Source organism: Achroia grisella, unplaced genomic scaffold (assembly GCF_030625045.1).
Source record: "Achroia grisella isolate CSIRO2021 unplaced genomic scaffold, CSIRO_AGI_Agris_v1 utg511, whole genome shotgun sequence".
In the NCBI taxonomy this organism is placed as follows: Eukaryota; Metazoa; Arthropoda; class Insecta; order Lepidoptera; family Pyralidae; genus Achroia; species Achroia grisella.
Window position 1 is genome coordinate 830832 of NW_026712905.1, and position 18030 is coordinate 848861.

The following is an 18030-nucleotide window of genomic DNA, read 5'->3' on the forward strand; positions in this document are numbered from 1 at the left end:
AGAAATAAAAAAAAAATAGAGTTTTAATCGATTCTATTACAGTTGCACAGATGCGTTCACTGAGCATTAAGCTTACAACTAAACATAAAGCGAAAATAAATACGTTAGTGTTTTCGTATGTTGCTTATAATAAATTTATATAATCTTTTTAATTTAGTACCTTTGCTTTTTAGGGAAGCTTTCTCATATGAAATTCATTAAAAACTTACAATAATTAGATTATTTCGCACTTTAAATTGGTAGCGTGCATTATTTAAATATCTTAAGAATGTTGCTAGTAAATGGAATTCATAATATATTTAATAATGGTAATATACAAAGTATACATTGTTTTTTTATGAAGATGGACATTCATAATTCATAACATCCAAACCGTAATATTTCTTATGATCTTCCGTCTCATATACACGTGACATGGGGGGTGGGGCATGTCACGACAGCTAGAAAGTAGAACATTTGTAAAGAGATTTCAGTTGGGCTTGTACTAACATTTTTGCGTCTAACGTTTCATACGCTAAAATTTTAAAAGAACACAAATACTGCACATCAACACTGCTTCTTCCATATCCTATTTACTTGGGGCTCGCCGTATTGTTTTTCTAAAGGGGAAAAGGGATTGTTAATAATGGTTAATAACCCCATTCCTAGCAATGTACCATGTCAGGTTGATCTCCACGCGGTTCCCCTGGAAACCATCATGTTAAATTCCAGATGAATTTGCCACGATGGGCTAACTGACCTGACCTCATATTCATCTTATCATCCTCCATTGGTGTCCTGCCAGCGTATACCGTTAGCGCAGGCGAAGGTACAATTCTGTTATTAGCTCTCGAAAAAAAAAATGTTTTTCTCTTCCATTCAATAATTAGTTTCAAGCGTTTATAAATATAGTTACAGTAATATTGTGAACTAAATGATTAGCATTTGCACTCCTCTACATCAACTATAAGTGTGCGAAATTTCATACTATTGCGTCCGCCTAATTTTCATAAAAAAGGGGTATAAAGTTTTTGCTTCACGTGTTTATATAATGATGAAAGTTATTTTAAGTTTTTAAAATCCTCATACGAGTTAATATGTCCCTATAAAAGCTTACGTTTAGGCTTTAGGCACGCTCCAGACGCGCGTGTTGGCGTCCTGGCCCACAGAGACGACCGTCTCGTCATCAACCCACGTGATGCCAGTGATCTGGCTTTGGGGGTGAGCATCTGTGGATTATAATCAAAGAATCGTCAGTTAACATTAATAGAAACAAACAAGGGAGAAGGTATTAGGTTAGTAATGGGGTTTATTAGCCCAATGGGCCACTATGGTCTAACGGTTTAACACACCACTTTATTACCAATGGATTCATGAATTCAAAGAATTAGTTTGTATGAACTTAGTAATAAGCCTGAAAAATAAGATCTTCTTAGCTTGGGACTAGATGGCGCTGTGTGAATTGTACCGGGTTATTATTATTATAATGTACCATGTCAGCATGTTATGCATTAAGCCCGCCTATTGTACAAAATTCAATAAGATCTAAATAAATAAATAAGTATACAAAATAAATACTCACTTTTAATAGTAGTATGCTTAGCAGGCTGGGCGACGCTCCATATAATAATGCTAGTATCGAGAGAACCTGACGCAACTCGCGACGAATCCGGACTGAAGGCGACGCAGTTCACGCGAGCTGTATGGAAGCCCCACTCTTTGTTATGCGCTAACTGTAGAACAAAAACCATTATTAGGACATGTCGCGACATGTTCTACTGAGCCTACACTATTTAATCTATTATTTGGGGCCCACACACATTGCAATTTACACATTTACATTTGATTGTTAAGGGGAAGCAAAGAAGAAAAAATGGACTCTATTAAAATTATATGGAATATAAAATTTTAATCTTTCATTACGTTTTCAAAATTTACTTACTGTTTCATTATCAATTACGTTGTGATTTCTTCCTAAAAAACTATTATTTAAGTGTCTTAACTGAACAATTCATAAATTATATGTTACATAAGGGGGTGATAGCACTAAAGAGGTTGGGAAACACTGGTTTAAAAGCTAAGTGTCGTGTATATAGACAAGATATGCCTAAAATTATATGGTTATGGTATTATCAAATCAGCATGACGCATCCAATGAGTGAGACGAAAATACAAGTGCGATCCTGCTCGCACCGAGGTTATTAATATAATCGGCACTCGCATTGCGCTGGCAGTTAGCGCATAGCTGTATTGCACGTATGTGTAATGCTACAAATCCATCAAGTAACTCACCTTATAGTCATCGGTAGAATATAATATAAGTTTTCTATTAGCATCACTGGCGACCAGAAGCTTAGAGTCAGGACTGAAGCGTACGTCGGTGACCGGACCCAGGTGTACCAGCTCCTCGCCAGGAGTTAGTGTACGGACGTCCAGTGTATATAAATGTACTTTATTGTCTGCACCTGTAAACATATACAATACATATTAATAATAATCTCAGGACAATTTATACAGCGCCATCTAGACCCAAGTTAAGCTAAGCTAAAGCTTATGTTATGGGTACTATTTGTATCCAGTATAAATACATAGATATATATTTTTTTCGTAAATACATATATAGATAGAAAACACCCAGACTGTCCCAGACCTATACAAACAATCATACTCATGAATACAATTATTGGAATTGAACGCGCGACCATCGGAAGTAAGGCGGTGTGGTAAACCGCTCGAGGCTCTCAAATATTAGATAACCAGCTATCAGCGACTTCGTTGTATTGCTGAACCGTATCCAAATTATATGTTGATTGATAACGCCTGGCCCAAAATTACAATGTTACCTGGTACCCACTTTAGCCTTAGTCCGCCACTGGATATTACAGAGTAAACCTGAGTTCTCACAAAGTGCAAGGTAATGCTACAGACATCATATGACGACGTATCCGTAATGCCATGCATGCATACCCGCGAGTGCGCACGTTACAATACGGTCCGTACTGTTTTAGAAAACAGAAAAAAAGGGGGACGGAAATTAACGGACTCTAATGCAATACAATATCTTAATAATATTATAAACGCAAATCTTTGTAAGTATAGATGTAATGTTTGTTACTCTTTCACGCAAAAACTACTGAACAGATTTTGATGAAACTTTACAGTAATATAGCTTATACAGAATAACACATGGGCTATATTTTATATTGAAATTCATATTGAAATCGCGGACACAGCTAGTCCTCTATAAAATACTTACCACCGACAGCAACATGTCTGGACTTAGGGTCGATGGCGACGCACGTGGGCTCGTAGCTCAGCGGCAGCACCGACTGCTTGTTACCACCGATCACTACGGCCAACTGTAATCATTACAAGATACATCTGAACACTGCAAATTGAATAGACACATGGCAAAATTAGGCCTGTTTTAATTAGGCCTAACAACAATCTGCAGATTATGCTAAGCACAAGAGGAAACGCTACACATCCTATATGGTTGTAGCCACTCATGCATAAACGAAATAAAAACAGTAAAAGAATTTTTAACAGACATACTATAGGAGCTAAGCAGACACTACAACAGACTTAAATTTCATTTTGGGAATGAGTTATCTACGAAATTACCATCATCTGCTTCTTCCTTATCCCATTTATTTGGGGTCGGCGTAATATGTTTTTCTCTTCCATTCCAGGGATGAATCGCAGTCATATCGTTATTTACCTCCTTACCATATCATCTTTCACACGGTCCATCCATCTCTTTTTCGGCCTTCCTCTCCCCTTATAACCATCCACATTCATATGTAACACCTTTCTTAAAATATTATCCACGTTCCTACGCATTACATGTCCATACCATGATAGACGATTACTCTTCAACCTCTCTGACACCGGTGCCACTTTCTACGATTCTATATACGAAATTACCATACTCTTTAAACAGAGCCCATGTGCATTGTTCATTTATTATATGTAAATTTATGTATATGCATGTGCAATTATAAATAAATAAATATCTTCTTTGGAAAGAACTCTATCCTGTGATACTGTGAAAATTATAATACTGGCCATCATAGAATGAATTGTTTGTACACTTTTAAACAATACGTCACTTTTATAACTCAGGATTTATCTTATGTCAACGTGTAAATATTATTATTTTAATATATGTATTTAACTGCCGAATTCTCTTATTTCCAAACGATATTTGTATCTTTTGGAAATAAGAGAATAAAGTGAATGAACGATGGTTTTCCATCATTCCTAAGAATATCCTTCAATTCTTGTCCCTAACGGGTCTAGGTAGCGAACTTTGAAAAAGGGCGAGCACAATAGATCTATACTGGTCTCAGTGCTACCTGGCAATTTTGACATACCTCTTTAACAGTGGCTATGATGGTGGTATCATCTTCTATGATGTGGTCCATAGCGCGAGGCTGTGAGCCCAGGGGTACAACTGTATCTGTATATGTCGGCGCCTCGCCTGAAATATTAAATCATACGAAATCATTATCATCGGCCTCGATGACATAATATTATGCCTTAAAATAAAATAAAAATTTAGGGGTGGACTACCCCTAACATTTAGGGGGATGAAAAATAGATGTTGACCGATTCTCAGACCTACTCAATACGCTCACAAAATTTCATGAGAATCGGTCAAGCCGTTTCGGAGGAGTATGGGAACGAAAACTGTGACATGAGAATTTTATATACAAGATTATAATAACTAAAAACTCCATTAAGTCAAAAATTGAAAATTAAACATGAATAAACACATGGCAAACTTAAGCCTGTACTCAACAAAAACCTGCAGATTTTGCCAAGCTGAAGAGAAAACGTCACACATCCTATGTGGTTGTAGCCCACTCATGCATAAACGAAATATCTCCATTGGAAAGTATATACTCTATCCTGAGGAGATAAAAAGCATCCCTTCTAAGAATATCCTTCAACGGGTCTAGGTAGTGAACTTTGAAAAAGGCTAAGAACAATAGATCTATATACGTTGCTGTGCTACAGGTCTAAAGCACCTGATAATAGCCGAAACTCCTCAATAAAAATGAACCTTAAAATTATAACCTTAGGGTCGAATTCACATTATTTTAAATTTTCCATTAACTAGGTCGCAGTGTTACAAGTCTAAAGCACTTAACTATAGCCTTAACTCCTCCATAAAAATAATAAAAATAAACCTTAAAATTACAACTTTAAAGTCGAATTCGCATTATTTATAATTTTGCATACCTTCAGCGGAGGGCACAGCCTTGCGGAGTGAATCATCAATACCGATGGTGAGGAGTGAACCATCCTTGCTGGAGCGCATCCCGTTCACTTGGTTGCCGTGACCTTGACCCTGGATGTGACGGGCTTCGCCTGGAATTTATATCATTTTATCTTAATTATATAAATATTATAAATGCGAAAGTTTGTAAGTATGGATGTTTGTTACTCTTTCACGCAAAAAGTACTGAACAGATTTTGATGAAACTTTACAGTAATATATCATAATAACATACAAGCTATAAAATTCACGCGAGTGAAACCGCGGACACAGCTAGGATATCTATACTCTACATACTCTCACAATTTTTTAGTAGATTGTTAATGTTTTTGATACCTGATGTATGATCTTATGATTACTTATTATACTTATAAATTATTTGTATAAAATATGTGAAATATGTGAAGCCACTTATGATACACGGCTCTCGTGTTAGTACTGTAAATTTATTTTCTACAATGTTTATATCTATGAAAACCTGTATATGGCTTTTGTGATTTAATTTCATTTACCACTATGTTTGTAAATAGCCTTGGTTTTCCGAATAAAATAAATAAAAAAATAAACAAAATAAATGTTTTTTTATGCCAGGTTGGTAGATACAAAAATACGTACCACTTTCAACATTCCACGACGTCACACATCCATCATGGCTGGCTGTATACACTGTATGTCTATCTGGATGCAGCGCTAACGATGTAATGGGTTTGTTATGCCCCATAAGAACTTGTCTAGGTTTGTCTGGGTTATCAACATCCAAGTAATTGATCACACCGGACAGGGATATCGTGAGGAGATGATTCCCTTGCCAGAGGCATGATACCTGAAGAGAAATATTCACATTAATACTATAAACAAACCAACTAACCCGGCATATGACATACTGCGCCGACCCCAATGAATGGGATAAAGGCAAGGCAATGATGATGAAACCAACTAAATCGGCAAACATTGTTAGTAACAATGTTTGCCGATTTAGTTGGTTTACAAACCTTTGGATTTGGTTGGGTAACAAATTTTAAATAAGATACCAAAGGATTTCCTGAAATTACTGTTAAATAAATTTAATTCAATAATGAAATAAATTTAATTGCTCTATAAATATGATTTAACAGGTTAAATTATGTTTATTGAACAAGACCTTTATCACTCAATAAACGATTAGGGACCGTTCAAGTACTACGTAAGCAGATTACAATTATTTACCCCCCCATACCCCTATCCCCCCTCCCTCGCCTCCCATTAAAAGTTGGTCAACATTTAAAAAATTTTTAAAAATAAAAAAAAAAAAAAATACATTTTTGAATGACTCTGTATCATTAAATGAAAATTGTCATATATAATGCTTAATAAATAATAACGACTATTTATAGATAATGCCAAAATCAATCAAAATAGAAATGTTGTACCGTGCGAGGAATCAAACCCGCGACAATCGTAAGTAAAGCAGTGTGCTAAACCGCTACCACCACCAACCACCGAGGCCATGGAGACGATTATTATTATTATTTTGCTATATACATAGTGTAAAATTCGGGTGAGCGTAAACAGCCTCCTAACCATTTCAGCAATTGACATGGACATGAATTGATATTTCAAAGATATATTTTCTAATTTAGTAACATAGTTTATACATTGTTTATTAACATAGTATGGATGGATATCCGAAATAAATTAATAAACAAAAATATATTTTTAGTATTCTTCCTTGGATGGGGTTATCATTTTTTATGGATGATAATGGAATGAGGCACCTACCTGCGCTAACCGTTTACGCTGGCGCCAGTGGATGATGATAAGGTGGACATGAGGTCAGGTCCGTTATCCCATCGTGGCAAATTCACCAAGAATTTATCACGATGGTTTCCAAGGAGAATATAAATGAAAAATAGGGGAACCGTACAACAATTGTATCCAAGGAATGCCACGGAGAACCCCGTGGAGCTCAATCTGACATGGTACATTGCTAGCAATAAGATCATCAGTCTACATTACTAACAATCCCCTTTCATGGATTATCATAATAATTATTATCATCCATTAAAAAAAATGTACCTGTTGATTTTCAACAGCTGTTCCCATATTGAATAGTGTGGCCCGCTGCAGTGTTTCAATATCCCAGATGGCACAGGTCTTGTCTCCTGAACACGATAGCAGCTGCTTGCCATCAGGAGACCATGAGATACCGTACACACCACCTTTGTGTGCTGGTGATCCGATCTGTGAATAGCAAACGTTGATTTATTTATTTACTAGCTACTCGCTTCAGTTACACACAGGTGTACATGTATTGTATATATAAAACTTCCTCTTAAATCACTCTATGTATTAAAAGAAACCGCTTCAAATTCCGTTGCGTAGTTTTAATTATTTAACCATACATAGGGACAGACAGCGACAGCGACTTTGTTTTATACTATGTAATGATGATAAGGATTTGCAATGCAAACGCAACAGGTTACATAATTCTTAGAAATTAATTCACAGTTCAATATTCAGCTACGTTTTAAACATGCAAATTTAAATTGAAGTTGATATTAAAATTAATAAATTTTATCAAATTTTAATCATCAATGTAATAATGATTGATTTTAGGGTCTTAGAAAAGCGTTATAGTAGTTATTTTTTAACTTACGTGTGTCCTATACACTATTTATATTGTTAACCGGGTTTTAACCCGAATAATTTTATGGTAAAGTAGCTAACCCTGCAAACGTAGCTTTGCCATATAAATTAAAAACGCTATTTAAAAAGTAGGGGTTGGTGATAGATAGAAAATTTAGGGTTGTATTTGTTTTTCAATGCTAAACAATATTATGTTATGTCGAAAAAATAAAAATAAATTAGGGGTGGACAAACCTTATCACTTAGGGGTATGAAAAATAGATAGTAGCCGATTCTCAGACTTACTAAATACAAATATAAAAGTACATAAAAATCGGTCAAACCGTTTTATAAGAAAACTTATGACACGAGAATTTTATATCTAATAATAATATTATAAACGCGGAAGTTTGTGAGTATAGAAGTATGTATATATATGTATGGTTCTCTTTCACGCAAAAACTACTGAACGAATTTTGATGAACAGCAATATAGCTTATGCATCAGAGTAACAAATAGGCTATATTTTTTATTGAAATTTAACGCGTTTGAAACCACGGGCACAGCTAGTATAAGATAAAGGTATACTCGCCTCTCCTTTAAGCTCAGATGTAGCACCATCGTATAAGTAGATCTTGCCGTCGAAACCAGCTGACGCGAACAAACTACCGTCAGGGCTGTAGCGAACCGCTTGCGCGAAACGAGTGTGTTCCTGTTAATTAATTAATATATTGATTTATTTATTTACTCTTTTAGTGCCATACATATTTTTTTACTGATGAGAGCAGAGCGACGGCGCTCCTTGGCACTAAAAAGGCCAAATACCTTAATGCACAAATATAGGTGCATGTGGCGGACTTAACACCTTAAGGCGACGCGGAGTCGTAATGTGGACTGACTTTACATCGAACTTAAATGGTAAAAGAATGATAACCCCATCAAAGGGAGAATATTAAAAAAAAATTTTGTTTATTCATTTATTTCGGATATCCACCCATATTATGTTAGTAAATAAAGTATAAACTATGTTACTAAATTAGAAAATATATCTTTGAAATATCAATTCATGTCCATGTCAATTGCTGAAATATTTAGGAGGCTGTTCTAAGAGATTTGCTTACTTTTGCTAACAAGGGGAATGGGGGGTAAAAATTTTTAATAAATCTACTTACGTAATACTTGAACGGCCCCAAAGGTAAACAAATGGGAATGTACCGAGTGTTGCAGAAATATTACAAGTGTAAGCCAGAAAGTAAATACCTGCTTAGTACACTTGAACTTGAACGGTGGCCCCTCAAACACAGCGATAGTGTTGTCCTCGGACGCGGTTACGATCCGGAACGGTCGCGTCGGTCGGAAATCGACCGAGTTTATCGGCTTCGACTGCCCACTGATCTCCCCGACCGATGTACCGGTTTCCGCCATAAACACGTGGCCAAATCTGTTAAAAGGGAAATTATTTTTATCTTGTGATCAATTACGTGCACTATTAACATATGCAATATATTGAAAATCAAATTCACACTATCTTTATTCATGTAGGTCTATTACAGACTCTTATGATATGTCAAATCTACCGTCAGTTCGGAATGATTTCGAGATGAGAAGAACTGAAAAGAAACCCACTAGTATTCTTTTCAAATAAATGTTGTACATGTTTACAATAATACAGAGTCATTTAAAATCAAATTTGGGAAAATAGAGTGACCACCAAGCATATGCTATTGCAGAAATAAAAAATCTAATCAGTCAGTCAGTAATCATATTATATATTGTTAACCGGGTCTTAACATGAATAATTTTATGGTAAATAAAGATATTCAGGGCAGCCTGTGAGGCTCGTGCAACGTAGTCGAAACGTCGAAAGAGTTTAGTACATTTATTTACCATTGAATTATTCCTGTTAAGACTGGATTATAAATACAATATAAATGTGTATTAAACACGAAAGTTTAAAAATAACTAGATGTGACAGATCATATAACAGGTGGAGTGTCACTCCGAATCTGTATCGGGCTGAATACAGAATTCCGAATACAGATTCAGGGATTCTCGTTTTATTAATTTAGTCTTCTGACTATCGTGCTCAAATACTGACGGCCTCAATGGTCAAGAGATTTAGGTTTTACTTCCGATTGTCATGGATTCGATTCCTCGCACGGTACAAACATTTGTATTCATGAGTAGGATTGCTTTTATTGCTCTGGATATTTCCTATGTATATTGTGTGTATTTCTAAAAAAAACTCGAAATTGGCGTCACGAAAGTACCGACTTGAATCAGCAAAGCAGACCAAAACATTCTGAATCATGGTGATATTTATTATTAATTAAACCACAGTCATTATCATTACATAGTATAAAACAAAGTCACTATCGCTGTCTGTCCGTCCCTATGTATGCTTAAAAATAGGCAAAAGATTTTGAAGCGGTGTTTTTTAATAGATAGAGTGATTCAAGAGGAAGGTTTATATATATAATACATGTACACGGAAGGTTTATGTATATTATACACGTGCGACGCCGGGGCGTATATAGTTTAAATATAAATTGAACGCTATTTTCCGTATAATTTTGTTGTGCATTTATTGTAAATATTCGTTAGTTCATTTTAAAACATATATGATACATTACACAGATGTTAAATGATGATGCAGTCTAAGCTGAGCGCAAGCTCAAATAGTGCCTATTCACTCTTCTCTTGAAAGATCCAATGTTGTAAGAGGCAAGAAAGACAGACGTTGTTGTACCTCGATGATATTATACTATCATATATATACGCCGTAGATAATTATAATTAGACTTATCATAAGTGTCTTTAATGGACCTATATGAATAAATATATTTTGAAATTGAATTTAATAAGATCTCATATTTAAAAATAGAAATGTGAAATTACCTTTCCCTCCCTTCTCCGACGGCCACCATGCGCTGACTGTCAGCGCTCCAGGCGATGTCCTTGATCGGTCCTCCGATTGGTTGGAACTCATTTTTTAATATATGCTCCTTGTTCACGGTGTCCCATATGCGAATCTTTCCGGATGCATCTGTAATAAAAAAAAGAAGTACAGAATATTACGTTTAGTTAAAAATTGTCGCTGGATGACGATTACTTATTAGCTGCGCTTTCAAGCAGAAATTGGCTTTCAAGATGGAAAGAATGATTATGTAAAGGTAGACAGAGAGAATGAGAAAGACCGCGCGCGTCGCCAGCTCGCGCATTCCCGCATTATTCAATCGTGAGTGCTTTAGCGCTTTATGTCCTCCATTTTGCAATATTATTTAATTATTTAATTAATATTACAAAATGGAGGACATCTGACTATAGAGCACAGACATGATTATAGAAATATTAATAACTTATAAATTTTAAAACAAAGTGTAATGACTATCAAAGGCGAAAGTGTGAACTCAAAAGCCAGATTTTATTCAATTAGTAAATGTATATAAAAAATCATGACATAAATATATACTCTATCTAGAGGACTTTGTTATGAACATACTGTGACGACTGATGGGAAAATCAGACGCATTGTCAATTATCTACGTCATGGTGAACGCAACACTAGACATGACCACATTTCGTTCGGCATATTTGAAACTAACTTCGTAGCGGGGAGCCTTTTTTTCGGGTACTCTAATACTGTTATCCGCTGCTGGCCTTTACAGCTGTACCGGACTATAGGGAGCGAGTGTAGATAGCACTCCAATCCCGCAGTAGGATTTATGATGCGGCTGAAGACTAACTCCCGCCAGACAGATACGATTTGAATTTGAGATTCGAACTCGGCTCGAAATCGATCGAAGGGGCAAAAGCCCGGTTGATTGCGCGGTATAGTGTGGTTGAGGTCTTTGCCGGCGAGTACAGGTCGTGTGTGAAAGAGTGGTAAAGACGGAATAGGTGGACCCATAAGGAGATTAGCTGCTGTTATGGGGTCTGGATTAATAAGAACGTGTCTCGCCCGTTGGTTTGATATCAATGTTTCTTTTACCGAGAGTAAATTAACACCCAATTTTTTAATCTGTCGATCGAAATTTTGTCTTGTCGATCGAAAGTCGAAATTTGAACTCGTCGTGAGTTCACATCCGATCGAAAAAGTAATTCTATGTAGTAATTCAGCGTAGTCAACCACTTGGCCACACCGCTCTCGCATAATATCTGCTCTACTATTCTAATTAATATTATAAACAATAATGAGATTGTTTGATACGGTATCACCAATTGTTGCCTCGACATGGGAGAAGATTTTTAGTCATGGAGAGTACTAGATCAATTTCTATCTATGTAGCCATCCTGTTAGGTTGACTTCGACGCGTCCCCCTACAAAGTCATCGTACTTAATTCCTGTTAAATTAGCTACAAAGAGCTGACTAATCTGACTTCATCCTCATCTTGCACTGCGCGTATCATCAACAACGCAGGCAAGTCCATTTCATAATCAATCATAAAAGAACCAAACAGCTGTGGACTATGGAATTATAAATACACGTAATATTTAGAATTCCAAAGGTCACCGAAACAATTTTAACTGTTAACAACTATTTGTGTAAGATTTGTTGTGATATTTAACAAGTTTAATTCTGGAGATCTCCATGCCCCATCTGGCGAGTGGCCAAAGTCATACGCTACTATAAGTATCTAATAAAACTACGATTTATAAATGTATGTCATTATAACAATACACTACATATTATATAACAATTACACTCATTACACGTACATTCATTGTTACTTTTCTTATGGATGATAATGGAATGATGTATCCGCCTGCGCTAACGGTCTACGCTGGCGGGGAATCAGTGGAGTATGATAAAATGAGCACGAAGTCTGATTATGGTACATTGCTAGTAATATGGTTTATATAGTCCATAGTAGTAACAATCCACTTTCCTCCTCACTGTTATACATAAAACTAAAGACGAAATCCAAAAGAGGTCTATAGCCTTGGCTACTAGACCCATAACTCAACCACTGCTTAGATGGCGCTTTGTGAATTGTCCAGAGATATAAATAGCCCTGGACAATTAACACAGCGCCGTCTAGTCCTAAGCAAAGCAGAGCTTGTGTTATAGATAGGTAACCATCGTTTAGACATGAACAGCATTACAAAATTATATATAAAGTACCTCAAAAATCAGTCAATGAAACTAATGTATACAGAATCCGCATTATTGCGTACAAGTGTGTTAATCAGCACCTTCGTTTAAAGTTTTTGCATCTCGCTCATTCACTTTCTCCCATTAAACTCAATTGCTTATGCACCGGCTCGGAATTTCCATGAAAAGTAGATTCATTTCACAATACTATATTGTTTATGGAAATTAACTCTAGATTTCACATTTTTTTTATGTAACGCCACTACACATCCTATGTGGTTGTAGCCTACTCATGCATAAACGAAATATCTCATTTGGGAAGTTTACACTCTTACCCAAGGAGATTAAAACCATCGCTCCTAAGAATATCCTTCAATTCTTGTCCCTAACGGGTCTAGGTAGCGAGCTTTGAAAAAGAGCGAGCACAATAGATCTATGTAGGTCGCAGTGCTACAGGTGCTATAAACATCTCACAATAAGGGGGAAGGGGATTGTTAGTAATGTGGATTGATAACCCCATTGCTAGCAATGTACCATGTCAGGTCGACCTCCACGCGGTTCTCCCTGGAAACCATCGTGTTAAATTCTTGGTGAATTTGTCACGATGGGCTAACTGACCTGACCTCATGTTCGTCTTATCATCCTCCACTGGTGCCCCGCCAGCGTAAACCGGTAGCGCTGGCGGGTGTACCATTCCATTATCATCCACAAAAAAAAAAACATCTGACAATAGCCCAAACAACCCAATAAAAAAAAAAAAGAAAAAGTAACTAGATGAAAAAGGGCTTGACAGCCTGTCTGTTGGAAACTGATCGTAACTTACAGACGTGACCATCATCACGGATATCACAAAATGAATTTGGAAACCTCATGCGTGGCCTATTCAGAAAAATAATGTGTTTATGTCGTATTCTGTAATTTTACTACTATATCTTACCCATCTACAAAACACAGCTTTCTACCTTGGAAACTGCACGGTATATGTGACAGAGGCACCCAAGTTTTCAGTTAAAAATATATTTATTCATATTGGTATATTTGAGACTATTATGATATGTAAAATCCACAGTCAGTTCAGAGCAGAAGCACTTTTGAGTTAGGAACTGACAATTAACTCAGCTCTTATTCTTTTCAAGGTTGTACATAATTATAAAAATACAGATTGTTATAGTTGACTATCAGCATATGCTATTGCGTTTTTGTCAAAAATATACTTTAAAAAAATTAAAAAAACTTTTGTAATTATTTTATTATTTCAGACTGTGGTGAATATAAGAGACTGTTCATGAAACAGCTACGAATTAAATTCAGGGATCCGGAAGGAGGAGTCCAGAACGGAGGAATCCAGAACTATTATGCGTAAGACTGTCATGAAATATTTATACTTTTATGTGCATAATGCTCTAATATTTGTAATTGTAGAACCTCCTTCTCACACAGTGTACATATATCTGTAGGAAGCAAAGGCCAATCACTAGTCTTTAGTATTGTGGATGAATTTTTTAATATGCTTAAATTTTTGTTATAAAAATATTTATTGAATAAATCTAATGGATACTAAGTAATGAGTCAGTATAGAATATTGAAGAGATTTTTGATATCTTAAATATGTTAGACACACCTATATACTATTTGAAGGCTATGTTAATTTTTAAAGAATGAAAGGGATTAAAAAAGTTATTAAATTAAAAAATGTACCAGTTAAGTTTTTGCCAGTTCTTCTCAACTAAAGTATCTAGCCAAAATGGGTTGTATGGATAGTGATAAATAAAAAATTTACAACTTGCATAAATGACTGAAAGCTTCCTATAAGATCTAATCTTTTTTTACTTTAACTTTATCTGATTATCTTTACACATTTATCTTTACATATAATAAAATCCTACAAACAGCTTCATTATGTTAAGCAGTGCGTAAAACAACTAGACCACACATATAAATTTTTCTTTTATTACAATATATTTTTACTTTCTCAATACTCTTTGTCCACCTTTGTAAAAGTGATACCATGAAGAATTAAAGTTAAAATCACATCAATTATATCAATTCATTATTATCAATAGGTGTGGTGATAATTACAAATCGCAAGTTTAATGATAAGAAACAAATGCATAAAGATTTCATACATCTGATATGTTGCGATAATATTTACTTTATTTATTTATATCAACTAGTAGATACGCGCAAATTCATCTGCATAGAATAAATTCTTCCTGTTTCTCAAGTGTTTACATCCCTTACTTGAGAAATAATTTATCGACTATATAAACTTCTATTTCCTCCCTCTTAAGTACCCTTTAAGATCCCTAAACAAACAGATAAACATGATTCTACATATTATATAATGCTAGAAGATAACTAGCTGTAATCTGTGCTTTCATCTGCTTTTTTAGGTAAACGATAGATTAATATTGATATCCATATGGGTGTGCCAAGAATATATATTCTCTGAATGAGCATAACATAAAAAAAGTCTACAACTAATATAATTTTAATTTATGATTTATAAACTCAAAACTTTCTACAATAATTGTAATAATTCTTTCAGAATATGTAGACAGATTATAAATCAAGAAGTGACATAGGCTACGGTAACCATTTACCCTCAGATGGGCCATATGCTTTAAAAAAATATAAAAAACAAGCTACATTCCACACAGGTAGCACTGTGGCACTGTGGAATAGTCAGTTAAAGTTGAGTAAAAGAAGATGTATTCATAGCCATAATAAAAAATAAGTTTGTATAATACAATAAAAAAAAATCTATCATTTGAATTTTTTGATTCTTTTTTCACTTGGCTGAAAGTGAAATGTGAATATATAATTTTGAGGTTTAAGTTTAACATATAATTCTTATACTCATATTATTTTCTGTTAAATTTACATATGTTTGTAATTAAAAATATATAGGCTATAAGACAATGATATGAAATTTATTTACATTACTCAGTCTGTAATTAAAAGTTATGTAAACCCTAGATTAGTTGTAATGGCTGATCAACAGCTTTAAATATAACATGCAAATTTTAATTACCAATTTAATTAACTAATATTCTAACTTATATAAATAAATACTATGAGTCTATGACTCATAATGTTAATCATATAACAGTAAAGATACTACCAAATCCCCTATTTGAAACAAACATATATGATAACAATTTATAATGATAAATAAAAATGGTGCAGTATTTCACACTCATTCTTGAAATATTTAAATCTAGAACTCTAAATTAATAGAATAAATTTATGTATCAACATATGTACAACTACGTAACAACAAAGTGTGTCAACAAAAACACACTTGGCTACATTAAGTTTTTAATTCCAATTTAATGCAAATTATAAACTTACATAATTTCTATAAAAAAAATATAGATGATATTTATTTTACATATCGGATTTTGAAACATTAAGAATTAAGATATTTTTAAAATTCAAAGCAGTAAATCGGCTCAAGATAAGTTTTAGGATATTTAGCTCTATGACAATTATTGGCCATCTAGATTCATTTTATTAGATTCAGTACAGGGTAATAGCCTAAAAATATGATTTTAATATTTCATTGAAGTTAGTAATTGCAGGAGATTCACTACTATACAGTTAGTCATATTTAGTTTTTAAATTAATACATCAATAACTACTTGCTTCATTTATCACAATTTAACTATCTGCCTTATAAACCAATAGCCACAAGTGCTCAAAACCCCAAAAACACCACCTTTTTTTTAACTACAGAGTGAGGCAAAGTACTTACTCAATTTAAACAGTGTATCATTTGTATAATGTAATAAAGTGTAGCTCATCATAACCTACCTCCAGATGCAATATAGAATCCACTTGGAGAGTATTTTGCTACATTCACTTGACACGAATGCTCTGTATACACATCGGCAATGGCAGGATTTTCTATATCTCTGATTATTACAGAATTCCCATTGGTATACAGGAAATTTCTACCTTTCGGGTCACCGCCTAAAACCAGCGGTGTACCTCGCTGTGTTCGCGGCAAGGCCGCAAAAGTATATTCTGTAGACACATAAATAATGAATCACAAACCACTTTAATGTTATAATAATATCAAAATCACAAAAATACCAACGAGAAGCACTCTCTGCAATGCTACTGGCGAATACAATAAATTAGAACTTACTATTAGAGTACGACATACTTTTCTTACACTTTACTAATTAAACACTATGGTGACTAATATAAATCTACAATTTAGTCAGTACTTTTTAATTTTTATATAAAAACACATACAGCCGCTAGCACTATATCGGCACCCTAAAAAAAGTGACGTATGTAATTTTTCCGCAATGTTGGTATTTTACACAGCATAGAAATGTCCTTATATGGATGTTCAAATAGTAACAACATAATAACCTTGACAAAACGTTTCAATTACCATAAAAACAGAATCAAGAAAAAACCCTTAAAAGTATTGTTGTGACATTCAAATAAAATTAAGTAGAAGTTAAATTTTCATTACAATAATATAAATATATGTAATTTACGATAGGATTCTTTTTACTGCAAACAATATATACATTTTAATTTCATGTTTGTTGTAGAAATTTATTACAGAAACCTTTATAGATTTTTCATGTTTGAAGAGTTATATTATTTTTGATTGCTGATGTAAGGTATATGTCTATAAAAATATAGTAACACTATTTAAAATAGTACATAAAATATTGATTCAGTTCATTTTGCTGTATGTATTTCTTAATATTATATACATATTATACCAAAACGAATGTTTTTAATTATCCAGAGAACGAATCTATTTTATTTTATACATACAAAATAATTTATTTACCAATAGCTACGAAGGCAAATTCGATTTAAAACACCCTGAGACGAATAATGCTATTTACTGCATACTATCCGACATAAACTTAATATCGTTTCACGTTACGGTTATTTGGCAACATTGTACTTTGGTTAAATCAAAAGAGTGTAAATCCAAAGTCATAAAAATATTAATAAAAAAAAGTTCGTTCATCCTTCATTTAATTCGTGATTCGTTCCGCGTTCGTCATTCATTCAATTGTCAGAACTCTT

At 34.3% G+C, this 18030-nt stretch overlaps 1 protein-coding gene across 1 annotated transcript; it reads right to left on the reverse strand.

Moving 5' to 3' along the window:
- Window positions 1-1096: 1096 nt before the first annotated feature.
- Window positions 1097-17245, reverse strand: LOC131846605 (actin-interacting protein 1). Its single transcript, XM_059195943.1, has 13 exons — window positions 17117-17245; window positions 16780-16992; window positions 10766-10913; window positions 9128-9308; window positions 8460-8579; window positions 7319-7483; window positions 5879-6086; window positions 5227-5355; window positions 4356-4462; window positions 3236-3338; window positions 2272-2444; window positions 1562-1712; window positions 1097-1208 (listed from the first exon to the last, which is right to left on the reverse strand). Exons 1-13 carry the CDS (start codon window positions 17130-17132, stop codon window positions 1099-1101), a joined length of 1824 nt encoding a protein of 607 aa, XP_059051926.1. The 5' UTR covers window positions 17133-17245; the 3' UTR covers window positions 1097-1098.
- Between the last annotated feature and the right edge of the window lie 785 nt (window positions 17246-18030).